Source organism: Lepidochelys olivacea, assembly GCF_965140295.1.
Source record: "Lepidochelys olivacea isolate rLepOli2 genome assembly, chromosome: 4".
NCBI lineage: Eukaryota > Metazoa > Chordata > Testudines > Cheloniidae > Lepidochelys > Lepidochelys olivacea.
In genome coordinates, this window is record NC_140414.1 from 67815170 (window position 1) to 67837420 (window position 22251).

At 40.6% G+C, this 22251-nt stretch overlaps 1 protein-coding gene and 1 long non-coding RNA gene across 2 annotated transcripts in view; one reads left to right on the top strand and one right to left on the bottom strand.

Annotated features, from left to right (window-relative positions):
• Positions 1-736: 736 nt before the first annotated feature.
• Positions 737-18641, bottom strand: CTSO (cathepsin O). Its single transcript, XM_084625686.1, has 8 exons — positions 18379-18641; positions 15511-15619; positions 13478-13611; positions 10162-10329; positions 9046-9167; positions 5418-5581; positions 4801-4893; positions 737-2618 (listed from the first exon to the last, which is right to left on the bottom strand). The coding sequence occupies exons 1-8, from the start codon at positions 18559-18561 to the stop codon at positions 2584-2586; spliced, it is 1008 nt and encodes a 335-aa protein (XP_084481812.1). The 5' UTR covers positions 18562-18641; the 3' UTR covers positions 737-2583.
• Positions 18642-18735: 94 nt separating this feature from the next.
• The window catches only part of LOC311519295, a 271844-nt gene continuing 268328 nt past the window's right edge, over positions 18736-22251 (top strand). Inside the window, exon 1 of the long non-coding RNA XR_014711246.1 lies at positions 18736-18842. This is a non-coding gene — a long non-coding RNA (uncharacterized lncRNA). The remainder of the gene's footprint in view (positions 18843-22251) is intronic.

Here is a 22251-nt window from a genome sequence, read left to right on the forward strand (position 1 = left end):
TTTGCACTCAGGAATTTTCCCTCCTATATTTTGATAATCCAAGATCTGATTAATAGATTCTAAGGCCACAATTGACCATTATGATTATCTAGGCTTACCTCCTGGGTAACACAGGCCATAGAACGTCCCCAAAATAATTCCGAGAGCATATCTGTTAGAAAAGCATCCAATATTGATTTTAAAATGGTCAGAGAGAGATAATCCACCACGACCCTCGGTAAGTAGTTTTAATGAATAATTACTCATTGTTAAAAAAATATGCCTTATTTCCTGTCAGAATTTGCCTCGCTTCAACGTCTAGCCATTGGATCATGTGATACCTTTCTCTGCTAGGTTGAACAGCCAAGTATTAAATATTTGTTCCTCTTATAAGTAAAGTAGATACTTATAGACTGTAGTCAAGTCACTCCTTAACCTTTTCTTTGCTAAGCCAGAATGACAAATGGAGCATAGCACTAACACAAACAGCAAATATTGTGAGACACAGGATAAACTGGGGAGAGTTAGCAAAACTGTAAGTAAACAGAAACAGCAGCCATTACTGGAACTTCATTACGCTTTTCTTATCCCTTTAGCATATTTCGAATATAAGAATAGGATATAAGTGAATGTTCAAAATTCTTTATTTAGAAAGAATATTGTTAAAACACATATTCAACATTGTAATTAGCAAACCTGTTCAAAGTGAACATAGAGCAAAATATTTGTAAAAATCTCTTCACAATTCAACTAAAAGTTACAAATCTGTTTTTATAAAAAAATAACTATTGATTCACAATTATTTCTGCACAGCAAAAACAAACTACCACAGACAAGAAAAACAAAAATTCACAAAAGTTACTAAATAAATATATGATACTGGAATGCTTTAAAATTCAGAAATGACATTGCTTTCTACTCTTATATTCTGCAGATCAAAAAATTCAATGCCTTTATAATCATGTTTCAGAGATTTCCTCTGACCAACACATGGGAGAAGGGCAGAGATAAATGGGTCTTGTACAGAAATGAATCCAGCAATCTGTGGCTAGTGGGATGATCTCTGCGATAAGCCAGTTAAAGGTACTGGTTGGGGAAATACAGAGAGAAAATGAGGTATCTCAGTAGCCATTCTTCATTCTCCTGCTAATAATTAGCGACAACTGATGATTAGCCCTGGAAGAGGATAGACTGTTAGAAGACAGATATTAATATGTAAAACACAAATTTAGTGAATTATAGGCATATTTTAGCCATGACAATCATAGTCTGACTTTCCCTTTTGCTTTGGCAGAAGTGTAATTAATGGAGGTAGAGAGGGGAGATTGAAGCAAGTGCTACTCCAACACTTTTTAAAGAATGAAATGGCCCATCTGCAACCTTACATGCAAAGAGAGGGTACAGCAGATATGCTTTTGTATCTCAGGTTGGTTATTGCAGTACCCCTAATTGGCTAAGTGCTCTCTGAACTAATAGGTAATCAAGTACATGGGACTACAAGAACTATTAATCCATTCTGAATTCTCCAAAATGCCCTGGCACTTCCCCCCCCAAATGTCCTGCCTTGAGGAGCATAAAAACTAGATTTAATAAGACATGAGAGGTGAGGGTCAAAGACACTCAAAGGGGGAGGGTGAGCAGAGATGAAGTTGCATGGTTACACAAGAAGGCATATATACATTTTGATGGTTCCATCACTGTGTGGTATGCTCTCTTTCCTTCCCCCTGCTTCTTTTAGCCTTCATAATACAAGTGAGCTGTTAGGAGAGATTATAATGTGGTTGCAACCTGCTTGTTTAGGTATATAATGCAGAGTGGCCCGTAAGAGGAGAGGCAGAGAAAGCAGAAGAAAGAGAGAAAGTCCATGCTGGTGCAAACAGCACCTGCTGTCAAACAAAGTTACAAGAAAAGCCAATCCAGGCACTTCAGAAAGTACAGGAGTGATAAAGAATTGTCATTTCACACAAGGTTTTTGAAAATAAAAGAGGAGGAAATGGATAGACACATCATGCTTCGCCTCATATTAAAGTGCCTTCAGACTGCACCCTGTCATACCGCTAGATTTCTGGATTGAAAACCTCCAGCAAACAACATTATCTCCTGTCATTTCTTCCCTTGTTCCATTTCATTCTGAACCAATTGTGACATTAGTGACATTCTAGGACTCACTGCCAGGATTTGTCAGTGGGTATTATTTGGGACCGAGAAACTTCCACTGCTCCATGCCTTCCATCTAGGGTTCCCATTTCAAATATTTCAATAGGCGTTGCGTAAAGCTCAAACTTCCAAACTGACCACCACAGTGTGACCCTTGTTTCATCTTTCTTTCTTTCTCAGAACAGAGGGTCAAGTGTATGGTATTCTGCAGAGTTGTCTGTGCAGCCCCACTCAGATTTAGGGGCACAGACTCTGGAAGCTGAAGCATCTTCCTGAATTCTGGATGTGCCATGTCTGTAATGCCCAGCAGACCAACCCCTCATACAAAAATCATTTTTTAAAATTTTGAAGTAAAATATCTTCATATTGAAGAAGTGTAAATTTACAGAATCCTGGTATCTGCCAAATGACTACTAGCAGCATGCATTTTTGTTCGGCCAGTCGGTGTCAAACAAACACAGATGACACTGTGTCTGCTATACCTAGAAGAAGTAAAACACAAACTAGATGTTGAGTAAGTATTAAGAACGCATTTATTTCAAACTAAACTTGCTGTCCCAAATAACCAACTGAAACTTAACCCCCCAAAGTCCTACTTCATGAGCCAGGATAGGTGAAATGCAAAGAAAAAGGAAACAAAATTAAATTGTTTTCCCTTTTACTCCTTTATATTGTATGAAAACAGCTACAGATCTCACCTCCCCAAATAAAATAAAAGAGTTCTCCTTTATTTTAACATTAGAGATCTTCGGTTCTTTTCTTAATGCAACTCTGGTGAACTTACAAAGTGTTAGCACAACTGGATGTTTAAATGTGAGCTGTAGTTTTCCTAGCCTAAGACTCAAAATCCTTTCCCTTTTCCCCTAAGGACTGGAAAAACTGCTGGTAAAATTTTACCATTCAGATGTGCTGCCATGTTTTAGGTCCTCCACAGATTACACAAGGCCCATCTAGAGAAATTTGTGTATACAGTATAGCATGTTTTCTGGAGCCCCACCCTCCCATTTTACCCCCATTTTATCCCAGTTACAGATGTTTGGGGGGCCCTACTACAATTGTCCCTCCTTTTCTACTCTCTTATTAGTGCTCCTAAATGTAGTGGACAGATAGGGTGAGTTAAACAGCCCTGTGTAGTGAGTGGTGGGCATGCCACATTTTCACCACCAAAAGCTCCAGGAAAAAAAGCGACTCAATAATCCTTCCCGATGATGCCCAGGGTACAGAAGTCCACACCCCTGTTCACACTCATTTCAACCCGCTTTGAGTAGCTGTACTTCTCCCAAAGGTGCACCAAAGAACAGTCCCTGAATTCTACCTAACTGCAACTGTGACAGGCTCTTGTCCAAAATGAGGAGGGTAGGAGATGGAAGGGAAAGCTTCTGCATCAATTGAAGAGCCTGTCACAATCTAGTCCTAAATCAGGAAGAACTGTCTAGTTCAAAAAAGAGAAATTAAGAACAGAGAAAAACTAAGATTAATAGATTCATAGAATTTCTACTGCTCCTCTATGTTGAATTTAGGGCACAGGCAATTTGGTTTTGTTTCTTTGCTGAGAAAGATGAAGAGACAAGTGGGTTAATGTGAGAATTATTGAATTAGTGAGCTTTAATTTTACTGATTGTTTTTTTGGTCCACCTCTACAGTTGGCTTGCTTTAGTTATCAAGACTCAAATCAACAGTGTTATCAGGTAGCTAGTTCATACAATAATAAATGAATATTATCAAATTTAAACAGCTAAATAAGGGCCCAATTTTCCTTCCAAGAGGGACTTGGTCCTAGGGCCTGATTCGTGTTGCCCTGATCTTTATGTAATCACATCAGCGGAAAGTGGGTGCAAAATGTTATTCAGGCTGATTTGATACTATTTTATACTTACTTTGCACTACTGTAATTGACTACCCAAGGTACTGAGCAATCGTGAATCAGGCCCTGTATGTGTAAAATATGGTAGGTAAGTCCAAAAAACTGACACATCTAACCTGAGACAGATTAACAAACCCAACATTGCATTAGTTGCTGTTAGGATTCCTGTACAAAAGGTAGTCAGACTAACTACTAATCCAATTATTGTAATCTGATGTGAGACCCTCATTTGGGAATAAGGGTCTGATCTCGTGAGCTGCTGACGAGACTTCATCCCCTCACAGAATCAGACCCTAAAAAAGTTCAGAATAAAAATGGCAGATGGTCTTTGTCAGGAGACTTGGTGATGGGTAATTTAGGGACTATTGAAGGAAAACCTGCAGGCAAGAACCCTGCAATCTCTGCAGAATCACCGGGCTGCGCACAGGTATAAGAGTACATGGTTGCAGATTTGCTTGCAGGACTGAATCCTTGCATAATAAGGTTCTCCATGCCCATGTAGTTTAACTAAACTAACATGTACTTTAACTTGTTATGCCTTAGAGCTTTAAATTTCCAAGGAGCTTTATGAATATTAACTGATTATTTAAATGTATGAATTAGTGCCACTAGCAAAGATTTTGTTTTATTTACGTGTTGTTTTTCACCTGCACTCATCTCATCCTCTTTTTATAAATAAAGTGATTTTGTGTTTTTACAATCTGAACTTCTAGCTGAAGTGTTTTCCAGGTCCTTTCACATATATGGAAAAATATTGCCCAGTATGTGCCTTTACTGTTCAAACCAACTGTTTGACTTACCACAGACATTACTACCTATTTTAATATGGGCATAACCATCTATTCCCCATGTGTGTCCCCACGAGTTGCGTACAATCCAGTAAGGGATGCTACCTGTAAAAAGAGAGACATTTTCATAAATAATTACAGAAAACAGCAAATTTCGCAAACCTGATAAGTTAGACAATGCATTAAGAGTTTTATCAGTCCTTATAATTTTTCAGTTCATGGTGACTGGATGTAATGGTAGTGGAATCTACTATTAACAGTATAGCCAACAAGCAGATGTCATACTGCTGCTGGTATAGCAGAGCCTCATTCTTCAGGAACTAATATTGAAACCCTATACTTACATTATATACTAGACTGACAAAATTTATGCTAACCTGTATTCTTATTGCTATGTTGTCAGTGGGACTCTGCAAAGGTGCGGGGGGGAGGGGTCCGTCTGCATAGATCACATTGCAAGTACAGAGCCTATATGGGCTCAACGTTTAACTATTTTTGTTTTAAGATAGATAGCTTAAATATACTAATTTCTAACCACCTTTTTTTTTTTTATAAAAGATAAAATTATTCAGTGAAGCAGAATAAATATAAAAGCCACAGTTTTGTGACTCTAACTAATGAAATTTTACCTGTTCTATCAAAACCAGTGATAAGAACAGCATGATTTGCTTTTCCACTGGAGCAGTGATACTGTATGATCCCACCCAGATAATCCTGCCAGCTAACTGCATCTACTGTCACTGCCAAAGGTCCACAGTTAACAAGCTTCTTTAACATTTCATCTTCCTGGCCACTACGAAAAAGAGAAGAGTCATAATTCAAAACTGTTAGACTTTAATGTGTCAAAACAACTCCATGTCACTCAGCTGATTCTGTCCAATTTAATATTCAAATAACCAAGCTGTTTCCCGTCAAAGTTAAATATCACAGGTTTACATGTCAAGATGAAAACAGGATAAAGTAGGTGATACAAAGCAAAGAATCTGTTTGTATTAAAGAAATGATAATTAAGTAGATTTTGGGTACAATTGTAGGGGAACAGTAGGTACTATGTAACTGTGACTCTCCTCCTCCTCACTTAGAATGGCTTTTGACAATCCATAAAATATGTTAATACACTACAAAGAAAACTTTAATGAGTCCTTAATACGTTTTTTGAAGCTCAAAGTGACTACACCACAACTAAAGTGGGGCAAACCCAAGGAAGGGCAGCTCTGTGGGGGGTTTTTTTTGCGGGAGGGGGCAGGGGAAGGAAGGAAGGAAGGAAGGAAGGAGGTCAGAAACTGCTGTAAAAAAGGTGCTTTGTAGCAGTGACTCACATCCCGCCCCCTGGCCCGGAATGTGTATAAAGGTACAAAACCCGGGTGGGGACAGTCTCTTTGCTCCACACGGCAAGGAAGCCAGCACCCACCCTCCCAGCTACAGACTAGGGACCGAATGGCTAGGCAGCAGTTCTGCGGAAAAGGACCTAGGGGTGACAGTGGACGAGAAGCTGGATATGAGTCAGCAGTGTGCCCTTGTTGCCAAGAAGGCCAATGGCATTTTGGGATGTATAAGTAGGGGCATAGCGAGCAGATCGAGGGACGTGATCGTCCCCCTCTATTCGACATTGGTGAGGCCTCATCTGGAGTACTGTGTCCAGTTTTGGGCCCCACACTACAAGAAGGATGTGGATAAATTGGAGAGAGTCCAGCGAAGGGCAACAAAAATTATTAGGGGTCTGGAACACATGACTTATGAGGAGAGGCTGAGGGAACTGGGATTGTTTAGTCTGCGGAAGAGAAGAATGAGGGGGGATTTGATAGCTGCTTTCAACTACCTGAGAGGTAGTTCCAGAGAGGATGGTTCTAGACTATTCTCAGTGGTGGAAGAGGACAGGACAAGGAGTAATGGTCTCAAGTTGCAGTGGGGGAGGTTTAGGTTGGATATTAGGAAAAACTTTTTCACTAGGAGGGTGGTGAAACACTGGAATGCGTTGCCTAGGGAGGTGGTGGAATCTCTTTCCTTAGAAGTTTTTAAGGTCAGGCTTGACAAAGCCCTGGCTGGGATGATTTAATTGGGAATGGGTCCTGCTTTTGAGCAGGGGGTTGGACTAGATGACCTGAGGTCCCTTCCAACCCTTATATTCTATGATTCCCTTCCATAGTGGAGGCGAATGGCAGGCTGGGCTGGGCTGGCTCTGGGCTTTACACTAGTTGCCCCTTTTAAAGGGGGGCTTGGAAGGAATTTTTCCTCAAACCACTACAATTGGCTTCGATAGAGTGTAGTTTTTTCACCTTCCCCACAACGGGTGTCAGGGAGGATGTTTTCTGGTGAGAAGAAAATGTGGTAGGCCATATGTCAGAACTTATTCTGTAAGGTTGGGCAGATGTTCAATGCAGGTATTCCATAGGGAGGGCAGCCAGTGACCAGATAAATAGCCTGGTAAAGGACTTAAAAGGAGGTACTGGATAATGGAACAGAACATGGGAGGGGGTTGGGGACTCCTATGACTGGTACAGCTGGGAGCCAACCCCCCACCCCATTCTCATAGCCCTTCTTAACCCTCTTACGAGGGTGGTGGGTGGTAAGGTCCAAGCCATAGGTCGGCTGGGGGACCTGGACGGAAACAAATGGGGGCTGGTGGAAGACACAGAGAATTGATTTGAACAAGCATGGATTTGCCTGCATTGTACACTTTATCTTCCGGGTAGTCCCAGACATCTATATAATAAAGTTGCAGCCTGATTAAAACCCACAACAAGTCTCCTGTCCTTCTTGCGGTATACCCAGATAACAGCTTTTCCCCCAAAGTGTAGGCTTTGGACAATTGGTCACCAAAGCTGTATTAGAATATGTATTAAGTATTACATTTTAGCTAACAAAACTGCAATTCTAATGAAATATAACTAAATGTTTTAGTGAAAGAAGGTATGCTGTACAACGAATGTGTTGGCTAACATCACTAGTCAATCATTAATGGGAATTTCTAAATTAGTTTGTCCACTTACACTTTTCTGTAGTTATTTTAAATGTATTGCTCTCAGAACACAAGCAGTTAAATCAAGTGATTAAGACCCTCTCACAATTCTTTTTTTACTGGAGTTATGCAATGGCCCTGAAATATTCTCAGCCACTCTAAGTATTATTAGTTTGGTTATTACCAAAATTATTCAACAATAAGCTACAGAATTACTTATTTTTAGCTTTCAGAGTGGTAGCCATGTTAGTCTGTATCACCAAAAGCAACGAGGAGTCCTTGTGGCACCTTAGAGACTAACAAATTTATTTGAGCACAAAAGCTTATGCCCCTATAACTTTGTTAGTCTCTAAGGTGCCACAAGGACTCCTTGTTTTTTATTTTTACCTGTTTGTGTCTGATTGTCAGCCTCCTGCTACTGGAATGATTTTTCATGTGGTGTTTCTGAAAGCAAATTGTATTCTAGTGACAATAATTGAAAAAAATTAGAAAGTCAACCTAGTGCAAAATTAAAAAGAAAACAAGTTGTCTTTACCAATTTCAGTCAACAGCAGTGTTTGCTCAAGTCACAGGCTGGAAAGTGAGGGATGTTTGCAGTGGAAAGGAATGCAAATATATATGGACTGAAGTAATCAAATGCTTGCTGATTTTTTTTTTCCGTGAAGTTTGATGACAGCACTAGAATCAACATGCATCCGACGAAGTGGGTATTCACCCACGAAAGCTTATGCTCCAATATGTCTGTTAGTCTATAAGGTGCCACAGGACTCTTTGCCACTTTTACAGGTCCAGACTAACACGGTTACCCCTCTGATACTTAGCACTAGGATCCGTTGTTCATGAGGCATAGGTGACTTAACATTCAAAAAGTACTTGCATAAAATTGAAACCAAAGAGAGAATGCACTTTGACTTTTTAGGAGCTGAAAATTATTTTTACTATGATCCAGACCTGAAAAGAGCTCTGTGTTACTGAAAAGCTTGTCTCTCTCACCAACAGAAGTTGGTCCAGTAACACATATTACCTCACCCACCTTGTTTCTCTAATATCCTGGAACCAACATGGCTACAACAACTGCATTTTACTCTTACTGCGATTTAAAGGATCTGGACCACAAATGCCCAAATGAGTATGATTTTATATACGGCGGCAAGATTAACATATACCTGTATGACTGACTAATGCCATAAGTAAAAATAACCTTTGGCTTCCCAATGCAGTGAAGGCTCTGGCTTCACTTCATAGCCCATGGACACAGGGAGGAGGTACAGCAAATAAAAAGAATCAATAGTGGTTACCTGAAGTCATACGCAGCATAATCTGTGATTGAAACTCCAAAATCAGAGGGCTGGAAATAATGGCACAGTCCAGTTTGAGCTTTAAAAGTGTATTCAGAATCTTTCACCAATTTTACTTGTGTCTGCAAGAAGATATATTAATGAATGTTTGGTGCTAAAGAGGGTATAAAAGCTGGTCTCTTGAGTAATCTCCTGGCATTGCAGAATTCCAAGTGGTGTGGAGCCTGTGCATTCATGCACACTAACCCCCTACAGAAGTTTTAAGAACCACTGAAACCTCATGAGTACCTCTGTAAAATATTGTATTCACAAACAATTCATCTTATATGGCCAAAACCTCAAGCCAGCATCTGAACAGCTGGGGCTGGGCTGGCAGGGGAGAACTCAGGGAGGAATCCTTCTTCTCCAGCCACAGTGCAGCTGTGAACCTTCTACACAGGCTACTTCCACCTACTGGCTAATGAAACACCCTCTGTATGCCTTGTATGCCTTTGGTGGAAGGAAGAGGACCTATGCAGCAATGTTTCTATCCATTTCAGCTTCCTGAGCTGCCATGCAAGGAGTCCTGCAAGAATGGGGATGTGCACCCCATATAACAAAAAATTAAATTTGTCATCTGGAGTTGTTACTATCCTGACTCACATCCACCTTATTCCTCAGGAAGGGAGAGCTCTTTAAATAGAATACTTTGGCATGTAAATCCATATTATGACAGTTAAATAAATGGCTTATTTTACAGTGGCATGGAGTGCCTGCCCCTTCTGTTTGTCTGAATGGGAGCTTAGGTTCTTAACACCACTGAAAATCAGGCCCTAAAATTCATGGTGAATTGAAATTAAGATGCTGTTGAATTCCAGATGCTGTTTTGCTCATAGTGGATCCCTGAGGGCTGATCTGTTGCATTCATAAGCAATGAATTTAAATCTTCCAACTTATACACAGTTCAAACTTTAGGTACTCTGGATTCCATGTGGAACTAACTAGGTCCCAATAACTTAGACATGTTGTAATCCATGCACATTTTGTGCTATCTGCTGTTTTTTATTTTTTTTTTATAAAATACATTAGTATGGAAATCTCTAAGGAACAGTTTAAGATTTATGAAAAGACTCAGACCTGATTCAGCCAGCTGAGAGCACCAACAGTAGAGCCACCATGGCAGCCGTAATTGTTGTATGAACAGTCAATGACCTGTTGTACACTGAGTTCTTCCAGATTATTCCCTTTGATTGCATAGGCAGATTCTATTCCACCCACAATGCTGAAAGCCCAGCAGCCTCCACACTGGGGGGGGAAAAAATCCAATATTTGTCATTGAACAGTTTTCTGCCTATAACTGCTAAACAAAAAACAAAAAAAGAAAAGGAAGTAGCTTAAATAGAGTATGTTTCTTCTTATTGTTTTAATTATTGCAGCATCAGACAAAAATCACAGTAAACAGTGTCTTCTTGTATCCAGTATCATGTTTTAAAATTAAACTTAGCCTTTTTACTATTTCTTACAGAACAATGAATTTTCTTCTGTACTCCTCCATGATTTAGCATTCCTAATTTCCTGTTCTAAGAACTCTTTCTATACTCCTCTCCAATTTATCCTTACTAACACTAACATGATCTCTTCAGTATACAGACCCTAAACCACTCTCTGTCCTGTGAATAATATTCTCCTAATCTGGGTTTTGACTCTTTTGTTATACTGGAACTTTTTTTTTTTTACCAAATAATTTTGTTTTGTTTAGAACTAGATGGAATTTTTTAAAATTAACATGATGTAATTAATAAGGATATATCTAGTCTATTTTCAACAGTTATGTTTAAATAATGCTTGCTACAGAAAGTTGATATGTCTAATTTATATTTTGAAAAGCAACGATTAGGTGAAAGAATGAAACGACAACACATAAAGGGTCAGGCACAAGGCATAAATGATTGGAGGAGCATGATTTAGGGTATGTCTGCATCACAATAAAACACCCATTGCTGGTCCAGATCAGCTGACTTAGGCTCACGGGGCTTGAGGGCTCTAAAATTGTAGAGCAGATGTCCAGGCTTGGACTGGAGCCTGGGCTGTGAGACCTTCCCCAAGCATGGGTTCCCAGAGCCCACACTCCAGCCCAAGCCCGGACATCCATACTGCAGTTTTATAGCTCCGCAGCCCAAGACCCAAGAGCCTGGGTCAGCTGACCTGGGTCAGCTACGGGTGTTTTATTGCAGTGCAGACATACCCAAAGGGACTATTATACTATGAAGAGTCAAAAGAGAGAATAATACTGGGCCAGGTTCTCAGCTTTATACAAGTTACAGTTAATGCAGCAGTGAACGAGAGGCATCAGAGAATGAATAATGACTCCCTGATTCTCCTCCTGGTCTTCGGTGCAGGTTAGAGCAGCCTAGTGTTTGCTTCAGCAGGCTACTGTAACTAGGTTGAGATAGCTGGAACCAACTTTGCTATGGCTACCCTTCTGCCTGCCACTGATATGTCCCTGCCTGCTCCCAACAGACTACCTGTAGGGTTTGTGGAAAGGGAGGCACTGGAATTGAATTCTACATCCCTTGGAGACTTCCCCACACTGAGGGAATTCCTAGCAGAGAGTCTGTTTAGCTATAGTTAACTAGTTAACATAGCAATAGCCTCTCACTTTTGAGCTACTAATAGAAACAAATAACAAGGCTGGGTAGTAAATTTGTCTCATTCTGTTTAGAAAAATACAAAGGCTTGAACATGTAAGTCTGGGGGTGTAAATAGTTTTAGTCAATCAGACTGGAGATTTAAAAACCATAGATGTATCAAGTGTATACTATTATATAACTCTATAGCTTGTAGACATTTTAACTGACCTCTACACAGGTAAAGGTACTCAATTATAATGTATATGGGAATAATTCCTTTCCTTATACTGGTGTAATTTAAAAATCAGTACACAAGCAAACCATATACTATATCAAGGTATTTTTGTTCTGATCATACATTAAAAAGTAATGTTTGTTGCCTATAATCAAAGAAGTTTAGAAGTCCTTTATATATTCCAAGAAACTTCATTATGCTGTAAAATCTAGCTAATTAGAGCTTTGTCTTATCAATCATAGAATATCTGGGTTGGGAGGGACCTCAGGAGGTCATCTAGTCCAACGCCCTGCTCAAAGCAGGACCTTTTACATACCTTTTTCAATACTTTTATATCAGTTGGATTTCTTCTTTTTAATGAATTTAGACATTTATTGGGTTTATGTTGTTATTTTTTTCAGACAAGCCCTCCCATGCACTTGTGAAAACAAACTGTTTAAATCTCAAGAGGCTTTCCTGTTGCATGTCAGCACTGCATTCAAAGAACTGCTCTTGAGTCAGTAACACATAAAGTGTATAGTAGAACTGATCTCAAAATCAGAATTTCCATCCCAATTTGGGACAAAAGTCAAAATATTGACATTTTTCAGAGAACAGAGAGTTCTGAAAAATTTGGATTTAGAAGCATTTAAGTGTTTTGTTTTGATACTTTTTATTGAAACAAAATATTCCAACACTCCCAAATCAAAAACATTTAATTTCAGTTTTTCACAGCAAATCAAAACATTTCATTTTAACTGAGTTCATCACTGAGCTGTGTCCATCTGAGCTACAGGAGCATGTCAGGGTTAGGGTACCTCAGGACCCAACTGCTCTTTGTGGGATGGACTCCCTGGTCATGTTTTGATTTAGGGTGACCAACTTGAAATACAATATTTTGTTTAGATTTTCTCAAAGGAAAATAAAAAATGTTGGCAACATTAACATTTTCTCCACAGAAAATTTTGGTTTTGCAGAAGACACATTTTTCTACGAAAAACCATTAGACAGAAAATTTCCAATTAGCTCCAGTATATAGATACATGGTAGTCACATTATTTAATACAATTAAGGCAGCTCCAGATATTCATTGTCATTGTTTTGGGAAATGATCCCTGTCATTTATATATCTGTATATCCCCTTCTGATCTCTGTGATCATAATGCCCTTTTAAATGAAATTTTAAGCTTAACAGTGCCTTTCATCTAGAAGGATCCTAAAATAGAGTACATAAAAATGATAACATCCACCACTGAAATGCAGCCATTTCTGAGGACGAATAAACTGATTTTTAGCAGAGCACAGCAACATTAGTGTACAGCAAACAAACAGACACTACGTGTGAGTTTTACGTAGGCAAAATATAATCTCTATAATCTGAATTTGAACGGGACCCTTAGATTAAGCCTTCCTCCAGTGAATGCCACTCTACAAATTAATCAGACAATGATGTACGCTGAAATGTATCATATGCCATGTAGAACTCCTTTTCAAGCCTGAGCATGCCACCAGGAGCAGTCCAGGTAGGAGACATTTATTAATCCTAATCCATAATATGTGCAACAATAAAATACTGAATGTTAGGAAGAAAAGAAAATCCAGAGCTTACTGTTTGCTGATTTCTCACTTGGGTGACAACATTCTTGTCCCTCCAGTCAAACTTTGTTGGTAACAGTGTTTCCTTTCTCTTCAGCACTTCTGTGTATCTGGGAACTCTGTAAGGTGTGCTTCTTAAATAAATAGCTAAACACAGACATACAAACAATTTTTAAGGTGTAATAGTTTGTGTAACATTACAGAAAGAACACTGGAAAGTTATTAAAATCTGTTTGTGAGCTTTAGTTTTGAGTACCATACAGCATTTTAAATTCTTTTCAAATATATAAAGATAAAATTCAAGTAATCCAAAACAATTACTATATTCTAGATCTATTTTAAAATAAACTGTATTCCTAGCAAAAGGGATACCTCTGGAATTTGAGTGTGGGCCTATCTATTAGGGGGTTCTATTAGAGCTGGTCAAAAAATTGGACAAAAATTGATTTTTGGAAAACAACCTGAATTTTTTCACTTTTAAATTTTTCACAAAATTTGTTATTTTTCATTTTCGTGGAAAAAATCCCATGCATTCTTAATTTTTCCCTTCGCTCCTCCCCACCCACTGGAAAAAGGAGGGAGGGAATAAAAACAATCAATAAGCACTGAAAAACAAATGCCTGTCAAATGAAAAATTTCGTTAAAATGTTCATTGCAAGTGAAACCTCATCCTTCAGCAAAAATATTTTTGATCTGTTCTAGATCTTACTAGCCTGTGCCAGTGTCTATTTCACTCATCATTTCAGTCTAGGCCATGGTTTTTCCTTCCAAAAGGCTGATGGATTGAAAAACAGCCCACGAATTTCAATAGATAAACCCACCAATATTTTGGCCATCACAGATATCTAATTGCAAACAAGTACAGCTGTGGCAGGCAAAGTTTTTTCCAGTTTAGATGATGCACAGTTTTCAGTTCCATAAAGTGATGAAGAAAAGCTTCAAAGGGGAAGGATTTAACCCCAAAAGTGTATAACATATACATTTATGAATGCAATAGGCAATAGCCACCTAAGCCACACATTTATCCAGGCTTAGTGGACTGGGACTCAGGAGATGTGGGTTCTATTCCCGGCTGCGCCACTGGCCTGCTGGGTGACATTTGACAAATCACCTTGCCGCTCTGTGCCGCAGTTTCCCCATCTGAAAAATGGGGATAAGGACAGCTAATGATTAAAAGTACTGCAGAAGAGCTAGGCCTTATTACTGTGCTATAAACAGATAACAGTCAAGAAAGTTTAAGATTTAGGGCAAAAGAAGACTGATTTTTTAAAAAGTCATGGGCATTAATTTTACTTTTTTGTATCAGATTTTGTAAAATTGCTTCTTTGTATGTCTGTACATAAAACCATACTCTATGACTCTCCACTTGAAGTATAGTTTTATTTGTGTGGTGGTGCTTGATAGAGGTTTGGTGGGTTGGCAATGGACCTTTCATCCAAACCTCTTTCACGGATTGGCAATTCCATTGTGTCACCAGTGTGGTCAGATCCAAAGCCCACTGATGTCAGTGGTAGTCTTTCCCTTTACTTCAGTGAGCTTTGGATCAGGCACTGAATTGGAAAGTCAGTCCTACAAAGCCTAAAAATGATTTAACACAGCTAGACCAACATATATAGCAAACGTGTGTGTTTCCTTAAGGACCATCACAATGCAGAAGTATTTTCAGTCAATCTTTGAGAACACCTAGATGTTTTCTCACACAGCATAAAAGCGATTCAGCACACTTCTTTTAATACTTCGTGTGTAACAGATCAGCCTTTCAACTTGATGGCTGTAGCTAAAGGACCTTCTTAACACCAACAGAAAGAAACAGACAACAGTTTGGTTTCTGAATCAGGTTCAAGTTCTGTGGCAATCCAACCTTGCGAACCCAAGCGAGCACTGCTGTAGCATTCAGAAATACTTACAGAGACTTTAATCAGTACTAAATATAGTTAACTGTTTGCTAATTTGAAACAATTTGTTAATATGACAAGAAGAGGGGAGGGCAAGAATTACAGAGCAAAATAATAAAAATATGAGATTAGCAGCATGTTAGTTCTTTACCTTTAAAATCTTCAGGAAACAAGTGAGAAAACTGATTTATTCCATAAAAAGCAGTCATGTTGTCACCTGATGATAAAGAATTCAAACGCCTAATTCTTTTAATACTTTCCTAGAAAAGAAAATTACAAATTCCTGAATTTCTATTCATTTAAGAAATTTAACCATCTTTGCAGGGCTTGTAGCGTTTACCCAACATCTACATGTCTGAGTACTAAGCATATTAACCAAGGGCTAATATGAAACCACAAGTGCTTGCAGAATTTAGGGACAAAAACTGTGTGTCATCTTTATTATGTGTTGTATTTAGTTGTAACATTCTCTATCAACTTTCTGTGTTTTAAACTGTCTCTTACTTTTGTTGTAGCTTCTTTCCATTCTTGGCTTCACTTTACCTTTTCTTTTCTCTATAGAGCACAGTATATCTTTTCCTCTGCTGTCTTTGGTGTCTCATTTCTTCTTTTCCTTCTCTCTACCTAAAATCCTTACATCTTTTTTTCCTTTCTCTATATCACATACCACTTTCTCTTTTATTCTCTCCTCCCATTTATAATTTTTCTCTTCTTCCACTACCCCTTCCCTCTCTCTAAGTATAGGTTCACAAATAGATATTTAGAATACTTTGCAAACTTTATTTTGGGTCAAGCAAATATGGCCATTCTGAAAAACAGAAGATGTAAGTTATCTGGTACTGGGATTGCTGATGTTCTTTGTTTTGTTTATGATTAGTGGTTGTATGCCTTTGTTTGGAGTTTAGATATTATAGTCTATATATGATTTGGCTCAATTTATTCAGCTATGGGCTATTGGAAATGCATTTTCCAATATTATGATGGGCAATTGTTTTTGAAGTTGTAATTTTTTTCTTGTTTCTAACACATTTTATGTACTGATTGTATCTCTCTCTCATACGCACAAACACACTCACTCTCTCTCTCTCTCCTAAGAGGTTTCAGAGTAGCAGCCCTGTTAGTCTGTATCCGCAAAAAGCAAAGGAGTACTTGTGGCACCTTAGAGACTAACAAATATATTTGAAAATAAGCTTTTGTGAGCTACAGCTCACTTCATCGGATGCATGCTTCTTCTAACTTATCCCATCAATTCCTCATCTCTCCCCTGCCCACTCCCACTTACACATCCAACCACCAAAAACGCCACCATCATCATCTGACAGAGAACTGGGCAAACTCAGGGTTTTTTGTTAGATCAAGGCTGACACCTTATGGGGAAATTGAAAAGTACAGATAGTAGTTTGGGGAAATCTTTCCTCCAAACAGAGCCAGGTTTTGTGGCCCAGGAAATCCATTGCTATGCCTCTACTCTTATTTTGAAAGAAGATTTCAGTTTTCATTTTCTTTAAAATGTCAATGCAAACTTTAGTACACAGTGGTGAATGAGGCCCAAAGTGTTTTCAATCCTCTGACTAAATATCCTTTTCTTCCTGAATTGATCCATTTGTAATCACTTGTCACTTGCAATGTTACAGTTCCACTCATTCTCAAAAAGAAAAGGAGTACCTGTGGCACCTTAGAGACTAACCAATTTATTCTCAGTCATCCGTAAAATTCCTGGGGGAAAAACAAGGTAGACAAGACAAGATAGGTCTGATTCTCCACTATGTTTTCCCTGGTGTTATCTATTTATATCCCTGCAAAGAATGCAGAAGCCATAACCATTCTGATTTGCTGATATTTCACACCCACTTAACACCTTTGTAAATCATTACACAAGGTGCAAGACAGTGCAGAATAAGGCATATATTTAATGTGAAAATTCAGGCATCAATTTAAATACAAATCTTAATTCTTTCTTTAATACATCTAAAAGCAAAAAACCACAATTCCCTCCTTTTCCATATTACCTTTAAAAGATGTGTGAGGCACATAAGACTTGTTCCCATTTCACCACATACTACATAATCCCCCCACCACACAACACTGATTGAAATTTACATATACTGCTTCCTGTCAGCTATAGGATCAAGAATGGCCATATATTCACGATGGTGGGGGAATGTTTTAGCAGCAGTTTACGACCATGCAAAGGGACAGCTTTGGGAGCTGAGGTGGGGAGAGGGCAGTAGGTGGCAGATATGGAGGCTGAGCAGCAGGCAGGAGGGCTGGGTGGCGTGTATGGAGGCTGAGCAGCCAAAAGGCAGGGTGGGTGGTGAGTATGGAGGCTGAGTGATTGGCAGGCAAGAGATCTAGGTGGCACCTATGGAGGCTGAGTGGCAGGCTGGGGGGTACTATGGAGACTGGGTGGCTGGAGGGATGGGTGACTGGGTGGCAGGAGTGCCTGGCAGGTGTGGAGGCTGAGTGGCAGGCCGGGGAGTAGCAGCTATGGAGACGTGGTGGCTGGCAGGCAGGTGTGGAGGGTTAGCGGCCAGCCAGAGGGGCGGGTGACCGGAGTGGAGGCTGGGCAGTCGGCTGGCAGGAGGGGTGGATCATGGATGGCAGGTGTGGAGGCTGTGCAGCGGGCAGGACTGGTGGTGGGTATGGAGGCAAAGGGGGCTGGCCGGCCGGCCGGCAGGAAGGGTTGATGGCGAGTATGGGGGAAGAGCTGCCAGCCACGTGTGGGTGGGTGGCACATAGTGGGCCCTCTTCCTGACCCGTTCTGCCACGCAGAGGCAGTGGGTGGGAGGCCCCGGGCAGGGTAGGGGGGCGGGGCAGGGCAGGGCGGCTGGCTCTGGGGAGGTACACGGGCAGGGTGGGTGGGTTGCAGGCAGGGAGGCGCCGGGGGTGGCAGGGTGCAGGACGGGGAGCTGCCGGCAGAGACGGGGCGGGCCTGCGGCCGGAGAGGCAGAAGCCGACCTAACCCCCTTCCTTAGCGCCCCCCTCCCCCCGGGGGAGCGCAGGAGCAGTCGGTACCTACCCGCAGGGCGGCCTCCTCCCGCCCATCCCCGCCGCCCCAGCGAGCCCGGGTGAGGTTCCGGAAACCGGGCAACTCCGTGCGGCCGCCGCTGCTCCCCTCTGGCTGGGTCCCCGCGGGGCGCGGGGAGGAGCCGCCCCCGCCGGCGAGCAGGCGGCACAAGAGCCAGAGCCCCAGCAGCTTCATGGAGCCCGGGGCTGCTCGCCGCGCCAGCACCCGCGGGTCTAGTTTCCCTTTCACTTTCCGGGCTCCGGCGGCTCCGCCTCCTCCTGTCCCGGCGGCGGCAGTGTGTGCAGCGCGCCGCTAGGAGCGCGCCTCACTGGAGCCACCCTCCCCGGAGCCACCCTCCCCCCGGCTTTCGTCCGACTGATACTTTCACCAGGCGTCTGCAGCCTCCCGCTCCCTGCTGTAGGAAGGGACAACTAACGTCATGCTTCGGGCCTTAATCCAGCCGCTACCTCCTAGGGGTGAGACTCTCCCGTGGGCAGGTTATCACACATCTTCCTATTGGCGGGTTTTCACAGCTTTTCCCAAGGCCATTGTTGGAGACAAGATACTGAGCAAGTTGCTGCACTATGGGGCTGAGCCAGTCTGGCAAGTCCTATGTTCCTAAATAGGCCCTCATCTTTCCTGACTACTTTAAAATAGCTTTAGGATTTCCAGCACAATTGTGGTTGGCCCTTGTACGGTTTTGTCTTGTCCAAACAGCTTTTTCTGTTTGTTTGGGTTTTTGTTTTTCCTGGTTATCTTGGGTTGTCACTTAATCCTGCAAACAGTTATAGGCATGTTTAACATTAAGGACTTCAGTCCCATTAAGTTCAATGAGACTAGTCAGGAGTTTAAAGTTAAGCATGTGGGTATGTGTTTGCAGGAGTGGTGCCTATGAATGTTTACACTCTGAGTGTATGTGAAGAGGACAAAAATCCTTTTGTAAATTTCTATCACTTAAGCTCTAGCAAGTGAAGGTTTTATTTATAAATAAGTAATACATTTACATGATTACATTTATTGCATTGCTTTCCAGCTGGTTTGATTTCTTAAACATTTCTGCTCCTTCCCTCATGTATTTGTTAAAGCATAATAAAAATGTGGAAAGGCATTCTCTTTCACTGGCCATAATACAACTAGCCAATCTTGTGATTCCGTGGATAGGAAGTAGGGTTGTTATTACTGACTCTGAAGGTAAATGGTCTGAACCATGAAGCTGATTACCTTTGCTTGTACACTATAATATAATTATAAACTTAGTGTCATAGTATCTGCCTTTAAAAATCAAGCTACAATGTTAGTGCTGATGACCATTTGTGACATTCAGTGCTTCTGCTGACAATATAAACATAAATGAAAAAAATGCCATCTAAATGAAATGTAGGACCTGTAAATTTCAGTTTTGGACTACTGTATAAAAAGTGTCTAACTTACAAGCATTTGTTCAGGCATCAAAAGAAGTTACTTGTCATAGTAGCAAAAATAGCTGCCTTTCCCTCTCCTTTTTGCCCCCAAACAAAGGAGAATTAGGGTAACTGAGAAAACTGCCAGAAAAAAAATAATGAAAAGGGTCAGTCAATGATACAGGGCATAGTTCTATTACCACTGATTAGAAGGAAGGGTTGGGGAATACTTTGGTGTATTGGATGGAGTAAGAGGTACTGGAAAGGGATGTTATCCCTGTGGGGGCAGAGTTAGGGTTGTGGTTAGTGGACTGTGGTGTACACCGGTAATGGTAAGCTATGTGTCTGTGTGGAAAACAGTGGCGAGTATGCTCATTTATGTCCTTCCTTTCAACGGCCACATTCTTACTCTCCTCAGTGCTTACTCTGATCTGACTTCCATTTGCCAGCTAATGGTTGATGATTTGCTGACTGTGGAACTGTAGAGGGAGTTGGTATTGTAATTGTACTGCTCACTGAAGTGCAGGTATCTGTTTTGTAGGGATAGGCAGATGGGGAGCCTGGTAGCTGCAACTCTTTGGGGAGTTCAGCTACTAGCTGGTCTATCTTTAGCTAGTGCATGTCCTTTGGCTTGCCAGTTCCCATTATTAATCTGATAAGTGTCATCATTACAACGGGATCAACCAAATTAGCCTACCTCCCATAGAGCTACTGTAACAGATTTAAGACCGATGAACTATGCATTATTCTCCTAAACTTTGAGGAAAAGCTTAAAAATCATTTACCCAATCATGCTGTGAAGACCCCAGTTCATGCTGGAACATTGTTTGAACTTTGCTTCAAGAAATGGACATTTGTTGTTATGTTGAAGGGCTGCTAAGGCACACATATTTTGAGTTTGTTCAAGGTTTTCTTAATCTGATTTAAGATTGTTTGGACTACAAGGATTATTGGAAATGCTAGTCAAGCTGCTGTAAATAATTTTGATGCTTTCCATGGAATGTGTAGCATAAAACCCAGAACAACCCAAAAGTGGGCAAGGGCTTATTTCATCTATGTTTTTACTTTTGTTGGGTTGTGTTTTGTGTCTGTCCTTTTTTGCTTGTCTTTATTTTCTGATCCATATTATAAATATCAAACCTATTCAATGTCAAGCCAGCATGTTTTTTGGGTTTTATCAATGTACAGTCCAAGATTTGGTTTTGTCTGTTTCTCAGACACTGTCTCTGTGAGTTCCTACCATTGAGAGAGAGCGAGAGAGAGAAATTTTATCTAGCAGTGTGACTACACCTCTGAATCAGCCTTTCCAATCTGATATTAGTTGGTTTAGAGATCCTGGCTACTTGCGGGGAAAAAGCCACCACTCCAGCCTGTGTTGTGCTATACAAAGCACACGGGATCTTTTATAAGAGAGAAGGCAAAAACACCATATTTATTGAAAATTCAACAGTTAGCCTATGCTTTTCAGCTACACACACATACACATCATGCACACAGTCCTGCCAGTTGATGTTTTTTATAGTTACCAGTCTGGATCAATCTAGTGGCCAGCCAGAATGGTCGCAGAGGGGAGCTGGGCTTTGTTGGTTGTGATCCGATGCTCCTGGAGTAGTGGCAAGACGAACCTAAAATCCCATGGCAAAGCACCCTATTCTTATAGTTCCTTTTCTCTGTTGAAGTCTATGGATTTTGCTGTGTCAGTCTGTGACAGGTTACTACTTAATTGGTGTCATCTTCTGATGTAAACATTCCAATTCACCTCCGAGAGGGTTATCCTGTCCTGGTTCTGATTTAATCGATTGTCCTGTCTTTGGCTGTGCCAGCCTTCAGCTCAGGGTCATCAATTTGCCCTTCCTTCTTTATGGATGTGCATTGATGATTTTCTGGTGTCTTTAAGTCTCTTTACTCCTTTTTCCTTGACCATCTGGCTATAACAATGGCCTTCACACCTTATCTTTTCCTGATGTATACATTCCTCATTCGCACAAACAGTCTTTTTACAGAGACCTTTGAGAATACAAACAGTATCAGTTTATTTTGGATCTCCTTAACATAGACATAGTACAAGATCCTGTCTTTTTACTTACTAAACCTTAAAACAAAGAAATCTATATTTAACTAGAGTGTCTAATTTGTAGTACATATAGTAGACATTATAACTTATCCTAAAACAAAAGGGTGACCATAATCAGTCATAAGGATTGTTCTGGTCTGTCCTTGCTGTAACATCAGTACAGACACTGGCAGTCTGTCAGATGCATTCCTACCAATGTCCCAGAGGGTCATTCCTTTCTGCTATTCAAAAAGGGTGGCTGGTAAAATGAAATCAAGACATACACTTGTACCTCTATTCTTATAGTAAAATTATAAGATCCTGCTCCTTCACCTGCAGCTGACAAGGGTTGCCAGCTAACTCCTACCAGACTGCCAAAGAAGCATCTGTTCTTTTTTTCCTTTCCTTTTCTCCTCTTTTTCTGATCTCTGT